General features: G+C 46.9%; 8 protein-coding genes across 8 annotated transcripts; 3 read left to right on the forward strand and 5 right to left on the reverse strand.

The window, feature by feature from the left end:
- The first annotated feature begins 216 nt into the window (after nt 1–216).
- Nucleotides 217–2387, forward strand: LY89DRAFT_776179 (uncharacterized protein). Its single transcript, XM_018222019.1, has 3 exons — nt 217–765; nt 820–1778; nt 1843–2387. The coding sequence occupies exons 1-3, from the start codon at nt 666–668 to the stop codon at nt 2215–2217; spliced, it is 1434 nt and encodes a 477-aa protein (XP_018078332.1). The 5' UTR covers nt 217–665; the 3' UTR covers nt 2218–2387.
- A 12-nt stretch (nt 2388–2399) lies between these two features.
- Nucleotides 2400–5488, forward strand: LY89DRAFT_712928 (uncharacterized protein). The gene is made up of 4 exons (XM_018218013.1): nt 2400–3208; nt 3257–4006; nt 4067–4389; nt 4443–5488. Exons 1-4 carry the CDS (start codon nt 2822–2824, stop codon nt 5248–5250), a joined length of 2268 nt encoding a protein of 755 aa, XP_018078333.1. The 5' UTR covers nt 2400–2821; the 3' UTR covers nt 5251–5488.
- Nucleotides 5489–5602: 114 nt separating this feature from the next.
- On the reverse strand, nt 5603–6716 carry LY89DRAFT_712929 (uncharacterized protein). The gene is made up of 2 exons (XM_018218014.1): nt 6419–6716; nt 5603–6119 (listed from the first exon to the last, which is right to left on the reverse strand). The coding sequence occupies exons 1-2, from the start codon at nt 6648–6650 to the stop codon at nt 5743–5745; spliced, it is 609 nt and encodes a 202-aa protein (XP_018078334.1). The 5' UTR covers nt 6651–6716; the 3' UTR covers nt 5603–5742.
- A 226-nt stretch (nt 6717–6942) lies between these two features.
- Nucleotides 6943–9157, reverse strand: LY89DRAFT_633729 (PLP-dependent transferase). Its single transcript, XM_018211355.1, has 4 exons — nt 8777–9157; nt 8699–8732; nt 7508–8652; nt 6943–7439 (listed from the first exon to the last, which is right to left on the reverse strand). The coding sequence occupies exons 1-4, from the start codon at nt 8939–8941 to the stop codon at nt 7179–7181; spliced, it is 1605 nt and encodes a 534-aa protein (XP_018078335.1). The 5' UTR covers nt 8942–9157; the 3' UTR covers nt 6943–7178.
- A 1812-nt stretch (nt 9158–10969) lies between these two features.
- Nucleotides 10970–12996, reverse strand: LY89DRAFT_8331 (uncharacterized protein). Its single transcript, XM_018223441.1, has 5 exons — nt 12996; nt 12437–12936; nt 11896–12382; nt 11763–11847; nt 10970–11714 (listed from the first exon to the last, which is right to left on the reverse strand). The coding sequence occupies exons 2-5, from the start codon at nt 12531–12533 to the stop codon at nt 11061–11063; spliced, it is 1323 nt and encodes a 440-aa protein (XP_018078336.1). The 5' UTR covers nt 12534–12936; nt 12996; the 3' UTR covers nt 10970–11060.
- On the reverse strand, nt 12227–13386 carry LY89DRAFT_8345 (uncharacterized protein). The gene is made up of 3 exons (XM_018223442.1): nt 12996–13386; nt 12437–12936; nt 12227–12382 (listed from the first exon to the last, which is right to left on the reverse strand). The coding sequence occupies exons 1-2, from the start codon at nt 13186–13188 to the stop codon at nt 12548–12550; spliced, it is 582 nt and encodes a 193-aa protein (XP_018078337.1). The 5' UTR covers nt 13189–13386; the 3' UTR covers nt 12227–12382; nt 12437–12547.
- Nucleotides 13387–15672: 2286 nt separating this feature from the next.
- On the reverse strand, nt 15673–17920 carry LY89DRAFT_604257 (glycosyltransferase family 22 protein). The gene is made up of 3 exons (XM_018210348.1): nt 17704–17920; nt 17194–17643; nt 15673–17145 (listed from the first exon to the last, which is right to left on the reverse strand). The coding sequence occupies exons 1-3, from the start codon at nt 17714–17716 to the stop codon at nt 15779–15781; spliced, it is 1830 nt and encodes a 609-aa protein (XP_018078338.1). The 5' UTR covers nt 17717–17920; the 3' UTR covers nt 15673–15778.
- Nucleotides 17921–18028: 108 nt separating this feature from the next.
- Nucleotides 18029–18661, forward strand: LY89DRAFT_679246 (Yos1-like protein). The gene is made up of 4 exons (XM_018213831.1): nt 18029–18155; nt 18245–18304; nt 18359–18472; nt 18522–18661. The coding sequence occupies exons 1-4, from the start codon at nt 18119–18121 to the stop codon at nt 18575–18577; spliced, it is 267 nt and encodes an 88-aa protein (XP_018078339.1). The 5' UTR covers nt 18029–18118; the 3' UTR covers nt 18578–18661.
- Nucleotides 18662–19777: the final 1116 nt, after the last annotated feature.

The following is a 19777-nucleotide window of genomic DNA, read 5'->3' on the forward strand; positions in this document are numbered from 1 at the left end:
AGAGAGAGAGTGAAAGAGGGAGAGAAAAAAATAAATAATAAATAAATATGTAAATAAAAAGAGGCTGGCTGGCGATGCGCTGTTGCCATTGGCCTTGGTGAGGCAAAGCTTCGGCGGATGACCCACAATTTTAAGCTTAGCGCCTCGACTCGGCCAGCCTCGCCATTTTCTCCAGCCTCCTCTTCCCAGTCAAATTTCACAACAAATCAGCTTCCACCACTGTCGTCGTATCCAAGACAATTCTCAAAGGTGACAACCAAGCAAGGCCCACTCCCAGCCTCCTCTGGTCAATACGAGAACACAATCATCTTGTTGTCAAGTCCTGCACCCCTGTATTGACACATCCGCTGCTGACGTAGAATTCTTCTATGCGTGGCTGGAAGACAACTTAATCTGCTGCAGGTTTTTAAGAACTCTACGGTAGCTGCATATGCCGGCATTTTCTCATCTTTCTCTGCATTTCCTCCAGCAGACCATCCCCTCCCACCTATATCGCACTCTTCTTGTATTATACCGATACAAGCATCCTAGCGTTCCCAGTTCTGATCTCAACCTTCTGCCAACTTTGATCACGCTCGCAATCAGAGTGGACTGATCAATTCTTCCTATTTCTTGCGTCCTTTCGCGGATTTCTTTTCTCTGTACATTACACATCGATCTGCATAATGATTTCAAGGTCCATCTTCACGTTTGCAGCGGCTGCACTGCTGTCCTGCCAGAATGTCGCGGCGCAAACATATTCGTCGTGCAATCCTCTCTATTCCAGTAAGTCTCACAACTCCCACTGCTTCCGAAAGTCCGATTGCTAACAAACAACAGCTGGATGTCCAGCAGATACCGCCTTGGGCAAAGCAATCAGTGTTGATTTTACGAAAGGCTCCGTCAACTCCTTCACAGCCTCCGGAACTCCCACCTACGACTCGAGCGGCGTCCATTTCACCGTTGCGGAATCAGGCGATGCACCGCAACTGGCCAGTGTCTTTTACATCATGTTTGGCAAGGTTCAGGTCACAATGAAGGCAGCTCCGGGCGCAGGAATCGTCAGTACGTTGGTACTAGAATCGGACGACCTCGACGAAATTGACATGGAATGGCTGGGAGCGGATAGTACGGAGGTTCAAACAAATTACTTCGGCAAAGGAGATGTTACGACGTACAATCGGGGCGCTTTCAATCCAGCAGCCAACAATCAGGGCGAATTCATTACCTATACCGTGGAATGGACTTCGGAGCAAATCACTTGGTCTGTTGGGAGCACAATTGTACGAGTTTTGACACCTGCAACGGCCGATTCAAACCAATACCCGCAAACACCGATGCGAGTCAAGTTTGGTTCTTGGTCAGGAGGTGATCCTTCCAATCCGGCGGGAACCATTGCCTGGGCTCGAGGTCCGACCAACTACGCAGATGGTCCATTCACAATGACCGTCCAATCCGTTGCGGTTACCGATTACTCAACTGGAACGCAATACAAATATGGCGATACCAGTGGCGACTGGGAGTCAATTGAAGCAGTTGGGGGATCTGTGAATGGTAATTCTGGCGGAGCAGCAAGCACGGTAGCCTCAGCAGATGTGCCTGCAGTGACTTCTGCATCACCGTCCATCCCAGCAGGACTTGGAGACACCCATGGCTCGACCTCGACTCTGACAGGTTGGCCTTGGGTAGCATCTACGACTCTTTCCACAGCAACTCAAGCCGTGACTTCCACTGCCGGCATTCCCAGCGGATGGATCATCACTTCATCCGGAAAAATCGTGCCTGCAAGTTCTGCGGCAGTACGTATGTCCCTCACCGATTTCCCCCAATTTCTCAATCGAAAAAGTACTAACGAATTTTCAGACATTAGCAACATCAACCCTCTACTCTTCAGTGGTCCAATCGCCATCGCCATCATCGCCGCCATCGGGCGCTGGCCTTGAATATTCGACTGGCTACGACAATCAAGGATTCCTTACCACATATACCTTCACAGCAGGGTACCAAACTCTTCCAAAATCCTACGACAATCAAGGGTTCTTAATCACGGCTACACCAACAACTACAGCCTTGGCAACAACGTCCGATGCTGCTTGTTTCGGGCAAAATTGTGGTGCGAACGGAAAAGTGGTTGGTATAAGCACTTCGAGTGCACTTGCAGCGAAAAACACTGCGATATGGCATAGTATCGCGTTTCTTGGAGTGGGCGCGGCATTAGCTGAGAGAATCTTGCTCTAGAAAAGAGCTTGTGTATTATTCGAATGGAAGAGGTAAAAAAAAGGGAATGGCGTTCCGGGATGGACACATGATTGATTAAATCATGGGATGGAAACGATTATGATGAGATGATGATAATACCCACACTGTAGCTACTACTGGACCGTAATAATGAAATATTTTCCATCGAGGGCCGGGGTCTGCGTGGATTATTCGGTGACACGGTCATGCTTGATGTCGAGGCATCAGGGCAGTTTCCACATTGGGACGAGAGGCAACATTTGCACGCTGGTCTTCCTTCTTTCCTCCTTCCTCTAAAATCAACTCCCAAGATGTGTTCTTCGCGCACATCGTGTTTCCCGATTTTCCCTTTTCACAGCAACATCGCTTTCTGCTTTCATGGCCAATGGCCTTCTCCAGTTATATTGCTTTGCATTCCTTCCAGTCTTAAATTTGTTGCTGCGTTGCTAGCGTTACCAAAGGGACAAAGAATGTGATCACCTCAATGCGTGCTGTGTGAGAATTCTTTTCGTCCGATCCAGTACCCGCCAATATCCATTTCGTGTCACTTGTTCTAGGAGTCCTTCGTTACTTTCAAGCACTTTCACCGAGGAATTGCTTCAAGATGGGTTCGCGTGTCGCAAGATTGCGCGCAGATCGAGACGCGAGACTACAACAAAGAATAGAGAACTTGGAGGATCTATGGTATGACGAGCTGGAAGATGACACTGACCTATTCTACAAGCCATGGAAGACGCCCGGAATCGTCCCGGACAACTTGGGTCCAGGCACGGACCCGAGCGCGCAGCCCATGACTCCCTGGTACATTGATACGGATCCCTGGTTCTCTAGCAGATCAATGGATGGCGAATTTTCCTATATTCTTGAGGACATCTCCAAATATGCGAAAGCGAGACTTGGACCCCAGAGAGCGGCTGATATAGATGAAATGATGCAAAAGCTTAAAGGGGGTATGTTCGACCGCGATGTCTTGCTTTGGGGTATAGGTAGCGTACGTACTATTAGGAGCATGCTTATGCCTGCGCTGACCTGAGTCCAGGATGCCTTGATCCCTGATGATGACACGCCTCTTCATATCATAGCAACAGTACTTGAGAATGGCAAGAAACTCGGAACTGAAGACATCGATTTTGACGACGTAGAGGCTGTGGGTTGGGACAGAGAAATAGACGACGACGGTGATGAATACTGGTCGAACAACATCACAAAAAAGAGAAGATACATCAAACCCATTAGCAAGAGGGTCCTAGACCTCTATCCAACAGCAAGCCTTTGGTCGCCAATACGTGAGCTCTGGGGCTTGTTGAAACATCTGCGTATATTGAGAAGATTTGCCGATGGTAGAAATCCTGAAGTCACAGCCAGGCCTCTTCCCAACGGCGAGAACATCCCACCACAACACGATGCTCTTACCATAGCTTGGGTTTTACATCGAGCCTGGATACGTATGTTGCATTACAGAACCCTTGTCATCGGAATCCCTGTAGATGGCTCGCCGAACCCAGAGATAAAAAATAGAGGCTTGGGCTACTTGTATCGAAACTTCCAACTCTCTCTGGCTCTTTTGAGTTTGGAGATGCGGGACGTTAAAAGAGACCCAGAAAGTCAACAAGATAATCTCGCTAGGTATAGCACGATCCATCGTACCTCTCAGGATATTGATGCTGCTCTAAAAGCCCTGGGGCAATTCATTGACACAGAAACCCGACCACCCACACGTACTCGCACAAAAGCCGAAACTCGTGTATACAATCTTCGTCCCGATAGGATCAAACCCGCGATTGAATTGGTAGGTTCGCAACACGTCAAATGCTCCACGCGGAGCACGCATAGCTAATCTTGAAAATAGGCTCTACAAGGCCTACCTGTTATGTGGAAACTCTGGAGTAGAATCCTGCGCAAAACTAGAGATTTTAACAAAGCCTCGGACGTATCCCATATTGAAGATGTGCTGGTGTCAAAGCGACTTGTTTATGATGACGAGTGGTTTTTTATGGCAGAAACACTCATTCGAGATCCGGATTATGACCCAGAAGTTTTTCTCGATGAAGCAGATCCCAGTGTAGAGATGGGAGAGCAGAGAATGATTGGCATTCTTCAAAAAACCGCAGAGGTCAATAGACTACGACGAAACAAACTTCTCCTGACTGAATGGAGTGAAAGCAGGCCGTGGTAAGGAAGGCTCCACCTTCGAAGCTGGTGTTCGTTCTAACTCGCTGTTGTAGGAAACAGCTGTACGTGATGTGTGATACTTCTGCAAAAGGCCAACCGGATCTGATCCCTTTGATTGAAGCCTTCTGGACCAAGCTCGAAACGATGAAGCAGCATTATAAGCTAGCGGAGACCAACAATCCTTCAAATGAAGCGAATGTCTGGTCAAAGTTGTTCACCATCCATCCCCTTGCCACTACCGATCCGCCATCCGCTGCACGTATGGGAGGTTTCTACGAAGGAGACTGTTGCATTTGTCAAGAGGATTATAAAGACGAACCGGACAAAATCTTCATGCGCCTTCACTGTAACCATTACGTCCACTTCACTTGCGTCAGGACAATGTGGGACAACCCCGATAAGCTTACATTCCCATGTCCCCTGTGTCGCACCTCTGCCAGTGATTGGCATCTCCACGATCACGCCGGCATCAGTCCCGAGAATCCAGTTCTTGATGTATGGGACTATGAAGAGCTCGAAGGCATGGGCTACATCGCCGGTGCACCGAATGCCGCCATCCCAACCGACCCGCATCCCGACATGGACGCCCACTATCACCGCACAGATTTGTGCAAATTTGTCATGTCTACACTGTGGGACGAGGATGCAGGGTATCCCTATGTCAATCCTGCTAATCCAAGGAACATGAACGATGTGCTCGTAGGTGGAGCCGGTGTAAGGAATCGAGAGCCATCCGTAGAGATGGCGGTCATGAGGAAGAAGAGGAGGATAAGGAACCGAGCGAGAGCTGAGCTCGCTGCTGACGCTCAGAGAGGATACGAGTTTCTGGACCCAAGCGATGCAGAGAATTTGGGGATTTAAGCTTTGGCCATTTTTGTGAAGGTTTGGGTGTTTTGCTTCGGGGGAGCAGACTTGCGCCTGTTGGATTTTCTGTTTATAATTTTGCCTTTGTTTTAGTACCTTCCTCCTTGTTAGCACCTTAAAGTCTCTGGCACTCTTATTCAATGATCTCGTTACCATCTACCTTGTTTATATTGCTCTTTTCTTCTTAACGGCTATGCAAAAATTTTGAAGCAAGAAGTTTGTTCGGGAAGTTGGCGGTTGGGGGTTCGTTCAGAAAGGAGACATTGGTAAGTAATAATCACCTTTCTTGGAGAATGGGTACAGTTCATCGTCTCAGATAGTGGCAGGAAATCTTCATTCTGGTTTGCTACGACGGATCTCAGACTTCCAAATATCTCGCAAACATCTGCAAGCTCTTGCAAGACGATTCTTCTACAACAGAACTCAGACTTTAACATCTCGCAAAGCATCTGTCAGCCTCCTCTACCTCTAACAGCTCTCACTTCAACCTCAACGGTGCGAACCAGGTCTGCCACCTCCCCAAATGCCTGCGCCTGTTATACTGCCCGATCCTTTCCAAGGTCCATAATATCCTGAGCCCTGATCGTTTTTCAGTTGCAAGCCGCTCTGAATACCGCCTCCTGACTGGAGCGTGCTTTTCGACGTACCCGCGAAAAGATCTCTTTCGGTTTGGGGAACGGGGCTGCGCGCGATCTCCGCATCACTCGGCCTGGGGAGCGTTGTCTTCCACAGCTTATCTTCCACTGTCGGGTTCTCACTTCCAAAGCGCAAAATCCTTATATCTCTCAACTGCTCCTCATTCATATTTGCATAGTATGGATCCTTCCCATAATGTGGGCCCGACCAACGGTCCCATAGTCCATTTTCTGTGATTCCGCCAGCATACCAACCTCCCTTTCCCTCTTCAATCTGCTTGTTGGAAACGAAGTGTCACCCTCCAATACATCGATATCCGTCCCTATCCCTATCCCACACGAGACAGGGCAGCTGGACGCGCCATTCTGCGCAAGTTAACTAATCACCCACTTATCCTGTTCCCGCGCTTCGATGCTCCCCTCCTTCATCCTTGACCGCATGGTCTGCCGCTTCGACATATCGACATCCCGCTGAGAACTAAACGTACTCTTGCCCCCCGACAAGAGAGGGTTGGTCGGGAACTGCGTACCGGCGCTGTTGCGGCGAGAGCTGGATCCTGAGCCTGAAGGTCGGTGGGAACTTGAACTTATCCTCTGGCTTCCGGATCCGTGGTAGGTAGGATATCTGGACTCCATTTTCGTGGTGGGTTTGGAGGTACTGCTGCTGCTACTGCTTGGTTTGGTCTTGCTGGTACTTGAGCTCGAGCTCTTTTTGGTTTTGTGGCATACGCGTTCTGATCGGTTGCATTTGGGACACCGCATTTTGCTGTTTTGGCTGTGTGTGAGGGAGGAATGTTGTAGAGGGAGGGGGAGAGAGGGGGAGGTGGGGGAGGTTTATATAGATTGATGTGAGAGGGTGTGAAGCTGGTGTTGGGAGTGATTCGGTTTGTGGTTCAGAATAAAAGAGAGAATTGGGGTGATGATATAATGGTGCGATGTAAAGAAATGGGGTGCTGGACTTTATTCACTTGCTTGAGTGAGACGTCAGATGGGGTTCTGGGGTATAAAATCTTGGTTTCTTGAAATAGTTCAGATTGCTGAATAATTTTTTGAACTCTGATGAAGTGACAGACGCTTGAATCTCTGACTACAAAAAAGGAGGAGAACCATGAAAGAAGAAGTGATTGATTCACAAATTTGAGTAACTACACTCACCTGACTAAAAGAATAACATTTTATCCAATTATTCTAGAAATCCATATCAACCTGTTAAAAAATCTCAACGCCCCTCTCCGTAAATCATATACCATCACCTTCCATAAATCCCCTTCCCATTCAAACTCCTCGTACTCACACCAACCCAAAATTCTTCCTAACAGCAACCCCAAACCTCTCAATAGCAAACGCCATCTTCTCCTCACTCTCCGCCGCAAACGTAGCGCGGAAAAACAGTTCCTGCGACACGAACCCGCCTCGTTGAGCAATGAACCAACTGCCCTTCGCGACCAGGACGCCTTCTTCGACGGCTGCGAGGTAGATCTCTTCTTCGATGTCGAGGAGCGGTTTGGTGCTTACGGCGGGGTGTTTGGTGTGGTCTACTTTGAGCCAGAGCTTGGGGTTGCTATTAGTGCTGAATCATAAAAGAAGGGGGAAGGGGGATGAGGAGGAGGGAGACTTACAAACATTCCTGCAGCGGGAGGATCCCAAGTGACGAGATCTCGAGGGAGGAATTTCTCGCAAGCAGCCAGGAGGACGTCTCGACGGCTGGTATACTCCATACGTAGGTTAATCAACCATTGCAGATACCCGGCATGGCCCCAATGCTCATCGAGTAATTTGAACAGGATGATCTGCGAGATTCCGGACGGGTTCTGCACGGATGATTCGTTGGCTCGGATCACCCGCTCGATGATCTGCTCTGAGGCTGTGATCCAACCGACGCGTGTGCCTGGTGCGATGACTTTCGAGAATGAGTCCATGCGCATGACGCGCCCGTCGACGTCCATGCTGAGGTAGGTTGGGGCCAGGGAGCGGAGGAAAGCTTCGTTGGACTGGGGTGCGGGGACAGAAGGGGAGGAGGGGCCGGTGTAGGGTTGCATTTGGAGGAAGAAGTAGGGTTCGTCTTCGAAGATGTAGATGTCGTGCTTTTGGGCTACTCTGTAGATGGCTTTTCTTCTTGATGCACTCTGTGTTGCGCCGGTGGGGTTTTGGCCTGTTGGGACGGTGTATAGGACGTGTGGTTTGCGGGCTCCTCTTGCTTTTTCGTCCCATTGGTTTAGTATCTCGTCCATGTGTTCTGGGAGGAGACCTTCGGAGTCCATCTTGATAGGGATGAAGTCCAAGCCAAGAGAAGATGCTGTTTCAACTGCTGAAGAGTATGTGTATTCCTCTGCAAGTACAACATCGCCCCTCTCGCAGAACGTGCGGAGACTCTTGTCTAAAGAAGATGTACTTCCAACCGTAAGAGTACATCCCCAGTCCGCATATGCCGGGTTGCACACCAATTCAGTGTGCTCTGTTATGAACCGTAGCATCTGCGCAGATCCCGTTCCTTGTCCATAATTGAGGGCAATTGAGAGATCATACACACTGCTTCCTTCAGATGCATCATATTTTCCGGCTGTGAGGACTGTGCCTGTTTCTCTGGCTTCCTTCTCGGAGAAGTGGGGTGCGGTTGGGACTTTGACGGAGATTTCTTCGATTGGGAAGTTTTCTGCGAGGGGGATTCCTCCACCGAGGGAGATCAAGCCGGGTTTCTTGAGGTGAACTGCGGCACCTTTAAGGGCTGAAGGATGTCTTGATTTACTTTCGACAGTGAGGTAATCTGTAAGAGTTAGAAAGGGATCAAGAGTGGGGTATACTTTACTTGCGGTCCCATCTTTTGGCTTTTGGTTTGCCAATGGTCTACGATGTCAGTCAGGATACACTGGGAAATTTTTAATACTTACTGGGCTTTTGAACTGGGAGCTACTGGTTCCTGCTGCAGTGCCTGCGATCAGTCTGCCAGCTTTCAATCTTTGTGAAGCAATGCCATTGATAGACAAGGGATCTGGAATAGCAATAGCTTCTGTGTCTGTGACACCTTCGATGTCAATTGCTGAAGGAGGAGCCATAATTTTTGATATGTAGGAGAAATGAAGGACGAGGCTAAGAGATTTGGTACTTATGACGATGTGGACCAACCGTTGACGTTGTCGAGCCAAGGGCGTTTGGACAGCAAACCTAAGAAGCGGTCAAGACAACTGTATGGAAACCAATCCAAGAGTCATAAGGACGTGAAGGTATGAAATGAGAATGCGAGATCGGCCATTGAATTGGGTTGGCTGTAGTCATGGCTTTACATTTGTAGTCAGAGGATCCACATTCCTTGCTCTGCATGTCTTATCGAGTACTGCCGTCGATAAGCGACTCTCACATGTACCCCATTATTGCTTCCCCTCCTACCCCTTTTGGTGTCGCTTGTGAAGTCAATCGGAATGTGATTGGTCGATTTTCACGAGCTTAAGCTTGAGAATGGGTTACTACCGGGAGTGAACTATCACGAAGATGTTCAGTGCGACCAGGTACACGGCGCCGTGCTGGGACTTTGATTTGTCAAGTCACTTTGTTCTAGATCTTGTGTATCTTCTTTGTTCATTTCGCTGCCGCATCCCGAATTCCGCTGCTGCGTCGCGACGACCTTGTTTCGAGGACGTGAAGCGAGCCCCTATCTGTAGCCATCTTTAGCCTGTCTGTAGCAGTCATGTTTTAGACACTTTGATCCTTGGGTGCTTACATTTCGACATTGGCTATCGTTCTTTCTCTGGCAAGAACGATCTTCATGATTGGCTTGTTCATTTTAGCCCATCTCGAATTGTTGCTTCTACTCAAATTTTAATATAGTTCGTGTGGCTTTAACCCTCCGTAGACTGTCCATAAATTTCAGATTGACAAACGTTCGAGTCAGACCAGAAACAAGAATGTACTTTCGAATAAATGTGATCTCATTTTCTCATCCTTCAAAGACGAAGTTAAGGTGTGAACTAGGGTCAAAAGTGGGGTAATTTGAGAGATATGATAGGCTAAATGTTCGGCTTAAGAGCCACATCACACACAGCCTTGATATTAAGTTTTAAGCTGATTCCTGTCACAACAAGCCCGGGTAGCTCAATCGGTAGAGCGTGTGGCTCTTAGCACAGATAACCTCAAGGTCGCGGGTTGTGAGTAGATTACCTCGCAACACACGCTGTGCAAATACTGACAGATATTCAGCGAGCCCCGCCTCGGTATGTACTATCTGTTCTAATATCTGATGAACTCATTCTAATATCAATCTCAGGGCTCAATTCCCGATGTCGTAAGACTCAAACCATTTTTTTTGTTGATTTTTTTTACCTCAGTATTGTTACTGTGTGTTGCCATTCGCTGTATAAGCGAGGCTCCAGCCCTGACGGTAACCTCACGGCGAGAAAATCGTGGCTGCAATTTCTCGTTCATCTTCCATCATCAGTGTTAAAGGAATCCTTGTCTATCTAGCTGAGATGCCGTCAAAGTATGAATCCTATCATCATTCTCCCATTTCATTCAATATTTTGGTTACCGTCTCAAACCCACTCCCATCGAAATGCTGGTGTTATCGCTGTAGCTTTTTCGCATTCAACCCTATTGAATTACGATGGACAAAACTCGAACTAGGCTTAGGAATCCTATTCTGTAGATGCCTTTATCAAGACTATATACCTGCAGCTGGCAAAGGGCATTATACCAGCAGCAAGCATATGTGGAGTCATCCTGGTAGCATGGTCGCATCTACAAATCCGTTGCGTTCAGTCTTTCGTGTGCAACAGTCCTCACACAAGGACAAGAAGGAGCATATACTACTCTGATTCGACGCATTTACAGGAAGGTAAGCGCACTATCGCTCGGCACGCTCCGATTGTGCCAGAACAATACACTCGAAGCTTGAAAGACGCAGTAGACAGTACGTCTCGGATTTAAGAGGTATTGAACACTTGGTAGACTGTTTGATTGCATTGCAGAAGACACATGGTTCGTAGTCAGCAATTGTCATTTGTCATTTTGCGCTAGCTAATCTCTATCATGTTCCATCCATCGATCCCCCATCTCAGCAGCGATTTCTTCCATGTGGGCAACGATTCCATGACACGATGATGGAAAAAATAGACGTGCCACCAAATCTCATGGCTAAATTCTCTCACAACCGCGCAGCTATCCCTATCGTCGACGTCCGATTCAATGAGATGGAGGTGCCCCATTGAGGAGACTCATAAGTTTAGCGAGCACTCTCGTGGTCCTCTCTTGATATCCGTCCTCGTATTGAGCTTCGTAACCTGTAAAATAGTCTGCCATCTTTAGTTCAGACGCTAGAAAGTCGATACCATCTTCCATTTCCTGGATCGAAAGCTCCTCACACCATTGCAAGTCAAGATCGTTGAGCACACTCTCCTCAGCGAGCGATGCTTCCCAATCATCACTGTCATCGGCTTGCGAATTTGATGAGGCTGCTGAGAATGCGCATGATCTAAACGCAGCCAGTGGAAGGGGCGGTGCTGGTTTGGAAAATTCTGCTTCTGTCCAGAAGGGAGAACAATCGTCTTTGAGGTTGTCGAGGAAATCTTGGCGAATAGCTTCCGTATGATTATCCCAGTTAGATTTGGCCGTGTTTGAAGCCCAAGTTTCGAAGGCTATATTGCAGTTCCTATGGTCAAAATCCTTGGCGGAAGTGTATTTTGCAGGCCATCCGGTAGTCATAGGTAGCCCATGAGCCCTGTGTCCTAAACTAAATCTCAGAGGATGTCGTGTGTAAGGAGACCTAGGAAGACCTAGGAATTCCTTGTACTCTAGCTCTTCGAAAGGCACTTCAGCATTAGGTAGTCCAATAATCACCTACGATACGTTATCATTGTATTCACCTCTGAGTAGACAAAACCTTACTTGCCAACAGATCATCAACACGAGATCTCGGATGGGAGGAGCGACTTGAAATCTGGCATCGCAAAAGTTGAACATAGTCTCTTTTCTGCTCAAGGTCAGTCAAAGCAGCTGTTGGTGGGAGATGGGCACTTACCTCTCTTGAACGATGGAAAAGAACGTGGTCCAAGTCCAATTATTAGGATACACAGAGCTTCCATCAAAAGGGTAAGGCACGTCCTTTAATCTTCTCATGGTCGCTTTGTATCTGGTTTCGAATTCACCCAGAATAGTTTCCACGAAGGCCACTTCAGACATTGATACTGGAAGTTCGCGCAAGGACCCGGTGCGGCTCAGACTCCAAAGTGGCGAGGTAGATTCGGTAGCTAATTTCTTGGAAAGCAAAAGTTCAGAAACAAATCCGGTATCCTCCTGTCGTTGTAGCTCATCTTGCTCGAAGATCGTGGGAGCAGAACAGCGCCACCGCTTCTTTCTTTCCCATGGAACCATGGCGTTGATGAGATATAAATGATCAGCTCGAAGGATCAAATCTGCCCGTTGCTTGTCGGTTTGCGAGGTCGCAAGCTTGTGATACACTTTCAGTACACGCCTTTGATACATATCGGCTAGGTAGTTCAAGTACACTGCCAGGGATAAGTACATGAATAATGTGTGCTTGAGATAGGGCTGGGACGTACACGCAGTTGGATGAATGTTGGGGCCTGCATGATACCTCCATACGCCTTCATGCCATATCATGCTCTTGGCGCAATTGGGACTTGCTTGGAATGGCATGAGTTCTTTTTCATTTACCTCATATCGTTGTACTTTCTCGTAAGAACCATGCCATACTCGTCCATTATTGGAAACGATCGAGTACTGTTCTGCAAATTGCTTCCATGATTGCTCGACTTCCTGAGCTCCAGCTTTCTTATCAAGAGTATTTCCAAGTACGGAATGCTTTCAAAGCTCCTCCCCAACCATGTCCTTAAAATTGTGTAAGAGATTTGCTGTCTTTTCTCTTGGAGATTTGATCGGAGCTCTCTTCGGTCGATTCCAGCATTTTTCTGGCCGTTCAACGCCTTTTTTCTTGTAGTATTGTCCACGGCCGTTGCATCTTGACCCTCGCCATTTGTCAGACTCGCACGTACCTCAGTTGGAACACGGTTGTTGAGGCACAGGAGATAGGGAAGTAGTACTGGGGTTTTGAATTAGCTTTAGACCGTACGAAAGGGAAAATAATGCAATTAAACTTACGCATCAGACACCATGATGGTACAAGTTCTGGATCTGGAATCTGGAGACCATTGGCAGCACGTGGTGATCTGAATGGTGTCGTTTGTAAGGATGGAGAAGAGAAGCCTGCATTGTTGAGATAGGAAAGCAGCATCTTGGTTGAGCTCCTACGGCAAGAAGGTGTTTCGTTGGTTGTGAAGTGAGAAGGTGCCATTCGAATGTGTCTTGGCACTCTGAGCTAGGAAAGCACGGGGTGGATGCTCGCTTGCTCGCTTGTGTTTCGCACGAGGAAATTGACGAGACCGCGTTGTCTTTGACACTGACTTCGAATTGAGGTTAGTCAAGTGCGAATTGTCGAAGCTGCTTTGTTTGGTCGCTTTAAGAGTGATGGAATATTTGGAAGGACTAGAGAGGTGTCTCTAAGGTTCAGTGTGCGAGATGTTGAGTGTTCAAGAGATCGCAGAGCTTATATCGAAAGGAAGGAAGCGATCTTGGAATGTTGAAATGTACTGAAGAGAAAGTGGGCGTATTCAAGTGCTGGCCATTAACTTCACCCTTTGCTGAGATACTGTTGGGTCGAGGGCTAGTCAAGGACACCGTCATTGTTGTTTTTAGTCCGGTCGAATGCTGGTCGTTGACTTTACCGGGTGATTTGTAGTCGAGTCGAAAGCTTGTCGTTGACTTTGTCGTTTCTTGAAGGATCCATCGAGCATCTTTGGTCTGAGATCTGCAGGAGGCGCTCGTACCATCCCAAAAGGGCTTTCAGGTACTAGGGCTGCCATCACCAGAGTCCAGATATTCGCGGAATCAAGACATTGTCGTGCAGTAAACACTCGACTCTGTAAACATACCTAGGCATGATACGCGGCCAAAGCTATCATAATCCATGACAGGGTTTCTGCAGGGGGGGGTTTTGTGTTTGGTACGCCTGAAGAAGAAAAAAAGAAGATCGAGCGCGAAACGCGTTCTAATATCGTGGGATTTTTCGCTTCCAGTCAGATCACGTGAGCTCATAATTTGTTAACCTGGGCAATTGGAGCCTGGAAGGCAGAACACCAATTCTTTTTTTTATTTTGACCTCAATCCCCGGAATAATTAATCCGCAGTTAGATAAGTATCATTATTGTTAAAATTTTGTGATATGAAGATGATATTGTTCCAAAGTTGTGGAACAATGTAAGTCCAAAATATCAGCCAAGTTTTTAAAGCTACATTGTAGCCCTCTGACCATATGTTAGCTTGTCAAAAATGTGGAGGCATGCTGCTTCAACTTGAAGAGGGTGAAACAGAATTTGTTCAAGATTTGAAGTCCCTTAGCAATAGAGCACTTTAAAGCGGTCTAAATTCTCTCTTCTTTAGATTAAGTAAAATAATCGAGTCGCAAGAAACCGACATATGATCAGGGAGGCACACTGGAAGAACAACATGAAGAACGACGTGCATTCCCTTCTATTTTGAAGAATGTACTTTTCCTACTTATATTGTCCCACTAACTCTTGAACAATATATTCTTCTATTCCAATTCTTGTGCTACATCCAATCTTCAATTGTACTAACTTGATTCTTTTATTGTTCAATCATGTTCGGGCCAATTGACAGTCTCTAGTCCTTCGCAAAGCTCAGCTCATCTCAGTTTATTCTAGCATTCACGACCCCTTTCTAATTAATTGTTTGGCAGTGACTAGCACCTTCGGAAGAGTTACATGTGTCTTACCCTCCTCGATCGTGACGTTGTCCCCTTGAAATGAGGATGACCAGCTGGCCCATTTTATCCCAATGTTCCCCAGTCCAGTGTGAACACCATCCCACACACCTCTCAGTATTCCACAAAAACATCACGGAAAACACCTTCGTTCCATTATCAAAACTCTCCAGATACTTTCCTCCTTCCCTTTCAAATCATCCGATCTCCCCTCCTCTCACAAGCAAAAACCCACGCCACCAGCACAAGTACCACAATGGCTTGATCACAACATGCTCGTCAAACCTCAAATGCCCACCTCAAAATTGCCGACTTCGAGTCCGTCCCTGAAAATTCGGGTCCTTGTGTTTCTGAACCTCTAGTATATTCCCGCAGTGGCGGACGAACTTTCTTTCACCTAGAATTTCGTCCGCCCGGATCAGGAGATGTGTTACCTTGTCGATTCCTTTATAATTTTCAGCATGGCCTGTTTTCTGCTTTCTTTGAGTAGAACGAGTTCTTGGGAAGATACAGCCGTGTCGTATTGGCCATTGAATAAAAATTTCAATTGACATTGAGATGGCAAGTATACTTCAAACCCGCTTTGAGCTCACATATCCTGCGATACCATGCTCCGAGTCAACGTATCCATCATATCAATGGTTGTTTCTGCTTCAGCGAATGTAAATGCAATGCTCCTCTCATATAAAATTTTCGAGCTAATCAGTCTAGATGTCCGGCACCATTCTCTACGCTGCATTTGAATGAATCGACGAATTCTCTGCCTGAGCCTCCGATTGAGTTGCGCGCTTTGGGAAGGAAGAGGAGACGAACGAGGGCGAGGGCATACAACGAGAGGGCGTATTGGAAGATTGAGTAAAGGGTTTGAGGTATGGGGTGAGACTAAGGTTGAGAGTCAAGATGCGAGGAAAGCAGGAAGGTGAAACATCAGTGGGCTATTAGATGAGCTGCGAACATACATTTCAGTTGTCTTTGAGGGATGTCATGATGGAACTCCTTTGAGTCATGGAATCATGCTGGACATGTAATTGAGATATGCACGCTTGGTTTCTTGGGTATTCTGCAATGCCATAGACTTTATTTCTTTCAAGAATAAACTCCCTCATTCATCCTCAATCCTCTTCAAAATCCTAATCCTAGGCTCCATCCTAGGTCCCACCCACCACCCACCAGTAACAACCCTCACCATATCCCTCACTAGCTTAAACGTCCCAAATCTTCCAATCTCCTCCATCAACAATCTCGTCTTCAAGTCATTGATCTCCCTTTTCTCCCTCTCTTTCTCTTCATCCCACACCACTTTTCCCTCTTCGCTTTTCTCAACTGCTTCCTCGACATCTTTTCCTTCTAACACTTCTTCATTGCCTTGCTCATCAGTCTTCGTTAGATTGTTGGCAGCATACACTCGTTCCAAATTTTCAGAAAACGAACTCCCGTCTCCAGGACGGAGGAACTCGATACCGGCGTATGCGAAGACTGTACTGACAATTTCCCATTTCCCAATTGCTTTTCCTGGTTCCTCCATCATTGCATAATCGAATTGGTCCCAAAAAGCTGGTTCGAGGACTGTTTTCTCATCTTCAGTTTTATCGTACGTGATATTCAGAAGTTTGCCATTCAGCTCGGTATTAGGAGGCAGCTGAAGGAAGCGAGTAACGCCTGTCATACACGACAAGACATCCATGTGTACATTGGTGTGGGTAAGTTCATTGGGTGCGGTGTCAAATTTGGTATGTTTGACTATGTCGTGAAATTGTGCCAAGGCATCTCCACCTGGATAGTTGAGTGAGGAGATGAAAAGCATGCCCATTGAAGCTATAAAGCTGCCAGCAATGGATGCTATGACTAGTAGAGAGCCAAGTCGGTACAAGATGGTCTTGGATCGTCGATTCCAGATATATGACGCGGAGAGAGATGCAGCTGCTGTGAGAGCCGGTACAATGTAAATGATGAATCGAGCTTCTTTGTGCGGTTGTAAGCTGTAAACTGCAACGAACAAGATAGAGGGTATGACGAGGTCCCGAGATGGTGATTTGATTGCAGGTAAAGCGAAGCCCATGGGAATGAGCAGTAGTAGAATAAGTGGATTCAGGATTAGCTTCGGGAGCAAAGAGCTGAAATAGTAAGTGAACGGAGAAGTTCCCCAATCTGCAGACTTCCCCTGCACAGCATTGTAATAGAAGCCAGCGAGCTCAGGCCAAATCGGGGTTTGCCAAAAGTACGAATCAATGGGAACAGAAAGGACCAGTGCAATAATTGCACTAACAATCCCAGTCGATATGATGGTTTGCAGAGATATTCTGCCTTGAACGAGCAAGTAGAACAGCTGTGAAGCCAGCAGAGCTGCAATCTCAGCCCGAAATATCACCCCAGCAAGCACGAAGAGGAAGATCCCAAACTTCTGCCTTCTCTGCTGCTCAGCGACCGAACTTCCCGGAGCAGGAAGAAAACTTCCAAAAGCAAACGTTGCTACTTCAATTCAGCATAGATCACTCTAATAGGACGATACACACTTACTAAGTCCGAACGCAAACATATTTGGCAAGGTCCTCGAAGCATAATATATAACATGAAACTGTGCTGCTTGCAGCAATATATACCATCTCCCTACATCTGGTCCAAAAGCTTGATTCAGGCTAGTTTTGTATCTCAACAATGCAAAGGCATTGAAGAGTCCTAGAACGGCTCTTGCTATCAATTGCGCAGATTCGTATCCTTTGAGGGCAATCAATGGTTTCGAGATTCCAGCTAGAGCCAGAGCTCCAACAAATGTGCGTGGAACAGCACCAGAGAATGAGACATGATCATAATTCCTATGTAAGAAGGCGGAGGTATTTCGGAATGCTATGCCGTGTGTCGCGATATCGTGGGTAGCTTGGATGTTGAAGGATTCCTCGACCTTGGTATATGGAGCTATGAGGAGATGAAGGATGATGAGGGCAGGAATGATAACTGGGAGTATGACATCTGCAATTACTCATTAGCAGCTTTAACAAATATCACTGAGAAGGGCAGACAATTCATTACCTGCAGGATGCATCTTGTCAAGCTCAGCAGACAATGGCCACGATGCCCTGGGGATCCAACGTAGAAGATGTCTTAACGTCTGCGGTTATTCAAACGCACAATCACTCCATGAAGCCTCTCAGCAGAAATCGCATCACAAACACCTCACTTTCAATTTGTGAAAGAGAAATTCGCGAAGACACAACTTGGTGTTTCTCCTAGCCTGCCGAACCCCAACCTTCCATCCCCAGCCTCGTTCTCCCAAAGTTTCGCCAACGAAAAACAACGTCCGTGCACGAACCACAAATTGTCAGCCTCGACCATGTCTCCTCCCGTAGTCTTCTCACAAGCTACCTGGCAACAAGACTATCCTTCTCCCACTTGCACACCCTGCCTCTGCGCCCGACAAACACCTGTCCCCGACACAGAATCAAAGATGGCCATGCTGTTTGGCTTCGGAAACCTGATTTACAGTACGTCTCCCCTTCGCAGAGGAAAAGAACACGGAGCTTCGCGCTGCTAGCAATTTGGAAGAGTGTTGCTAATACGACTTATCTTACAGTCATTGTCCTCCTCACAAACGCCATAGCCATCCTCTCCGAAGACCGATTCCTCGCGCGCAGTACGTCGCTTTCCCACCCCTCTTCCACAGGTCTGTAACTAATACGCCGCACAGTCGGATGGTCAAACACGGTACAACAGCCAGGCTTCGGACAACAGGTCGGCGGAGATGCGAGTATCAAGCACAAACTCATCAATCTGATGACGAGCGTGCGGACTTTGATGAGGAGTACGTATACCTACACTGTGGACAGAGATTGGGGGCTAATGGGGAATAGTTCCACTGATTCTGATCAATACGGTCATTATTCTGTATGAGTTGTTCTTTGGATGAGGGGTTGAGATGAGAGGAAAAGTGTGCTGCATTGCGTTGGCGTTTGGCATGGTGGACATAGTCAATGAATGATACGATCCCCGCAGGTGTTTTCAATCTCGTTTTGTGATTCTGTGCTTGCGAAATGGAGAATGTTGGCTGGGACTAGAGCTATTCCAAGTGGGAAAGCTAGAGATGCTTCGTTCAGACAACGAGAGCAGGCATTTTTTGTGTGCAGGTCCGAATTCAACAAGTGTTCGGAGTCTGAAAGCTTCTTTCCCCTCTGAAAAAGACCCAAGCACAAGTCAGAACTTCTCACTAGCAAATTCTCCCACTTCAAGATCGCTTTTCTCCCTATCAACAACGCCTTTCTCCAAGAGATGTTTGATTCAGACAACGAGAACAGGCACTTGTTATATACACTTCCAAACCCAACAAGTGCTCAGAGCCTGAGAGCTTCTTCTTCTCCCCCCCTGAAAAAGACTCAAGCACAAATCCAAACTTCTCACCCTCAAAATCACCCATTTCAAGATCATTCTCCTCCCCTCCAACAACACATCTCTCCCACCTCATCCTTTTACTCAAGAGTTGGCATCAATCTCTCGAGGGCCAGGTCGAGGTCGAGGTCGAGGTCGGCTTGTATGGGAGTTTCATTGACGTACATCCTCCTCCACTCATCCCAATTTCAAAATCTACAAATCTACAAACCTATTTCTCCACATAAGAGTCTTACAAGTACTCTCTTAAAACCAGCTATCCATATCCTTCCCTCCACCAAGTTGATACCTTTCCAAGCCCCAACACCTCTCGCAGCAAGCGAACAAACGAAAAGCATTATTCACTTTCACCCCCGGTTCAAACTTCAACCCATACATAGATAGGTATATCCTGCCTTCTTTCTTAATCACTGTCATTTGATTTTACACAAGACCAGAAAGAAAATAAAAAATAATTATGAACGAGTCTAGCTTTCTAATAAGTACTAATAAACAATCAAGTTTATTAGATATCCACAAGTACTACCAGTAAAAACCCTCTTCTAGATCTGACAACATAGGTGCCGAGTTTAGTTCTATTGTTTAGGAGGTTAAGCTCAACCATTCCCTCCCACATATCTACGTCAAGCTTCCAAGCCAAGCTCACTCAATCAATCCACAACATCAGAACCATTAATCACATCTCACACAAATTCAAAGATAAATCAAAACCATCAACATCTCA

This window comes from Mollisia scopiformis (assembly GCF_001500285.1).
Source record: "Mollisia scopiformis unplaced genomic scaffold LY89scaffold_1, whole genome shotgun sequence".
Taxonomy (NCBI): domain Eukaryota; kingdom Fungi; phylum Ascomycota; class Leotiomycetes; order Helotiales; family Mollisiaceae; genus Mollisia; species Mollisia scopiformis.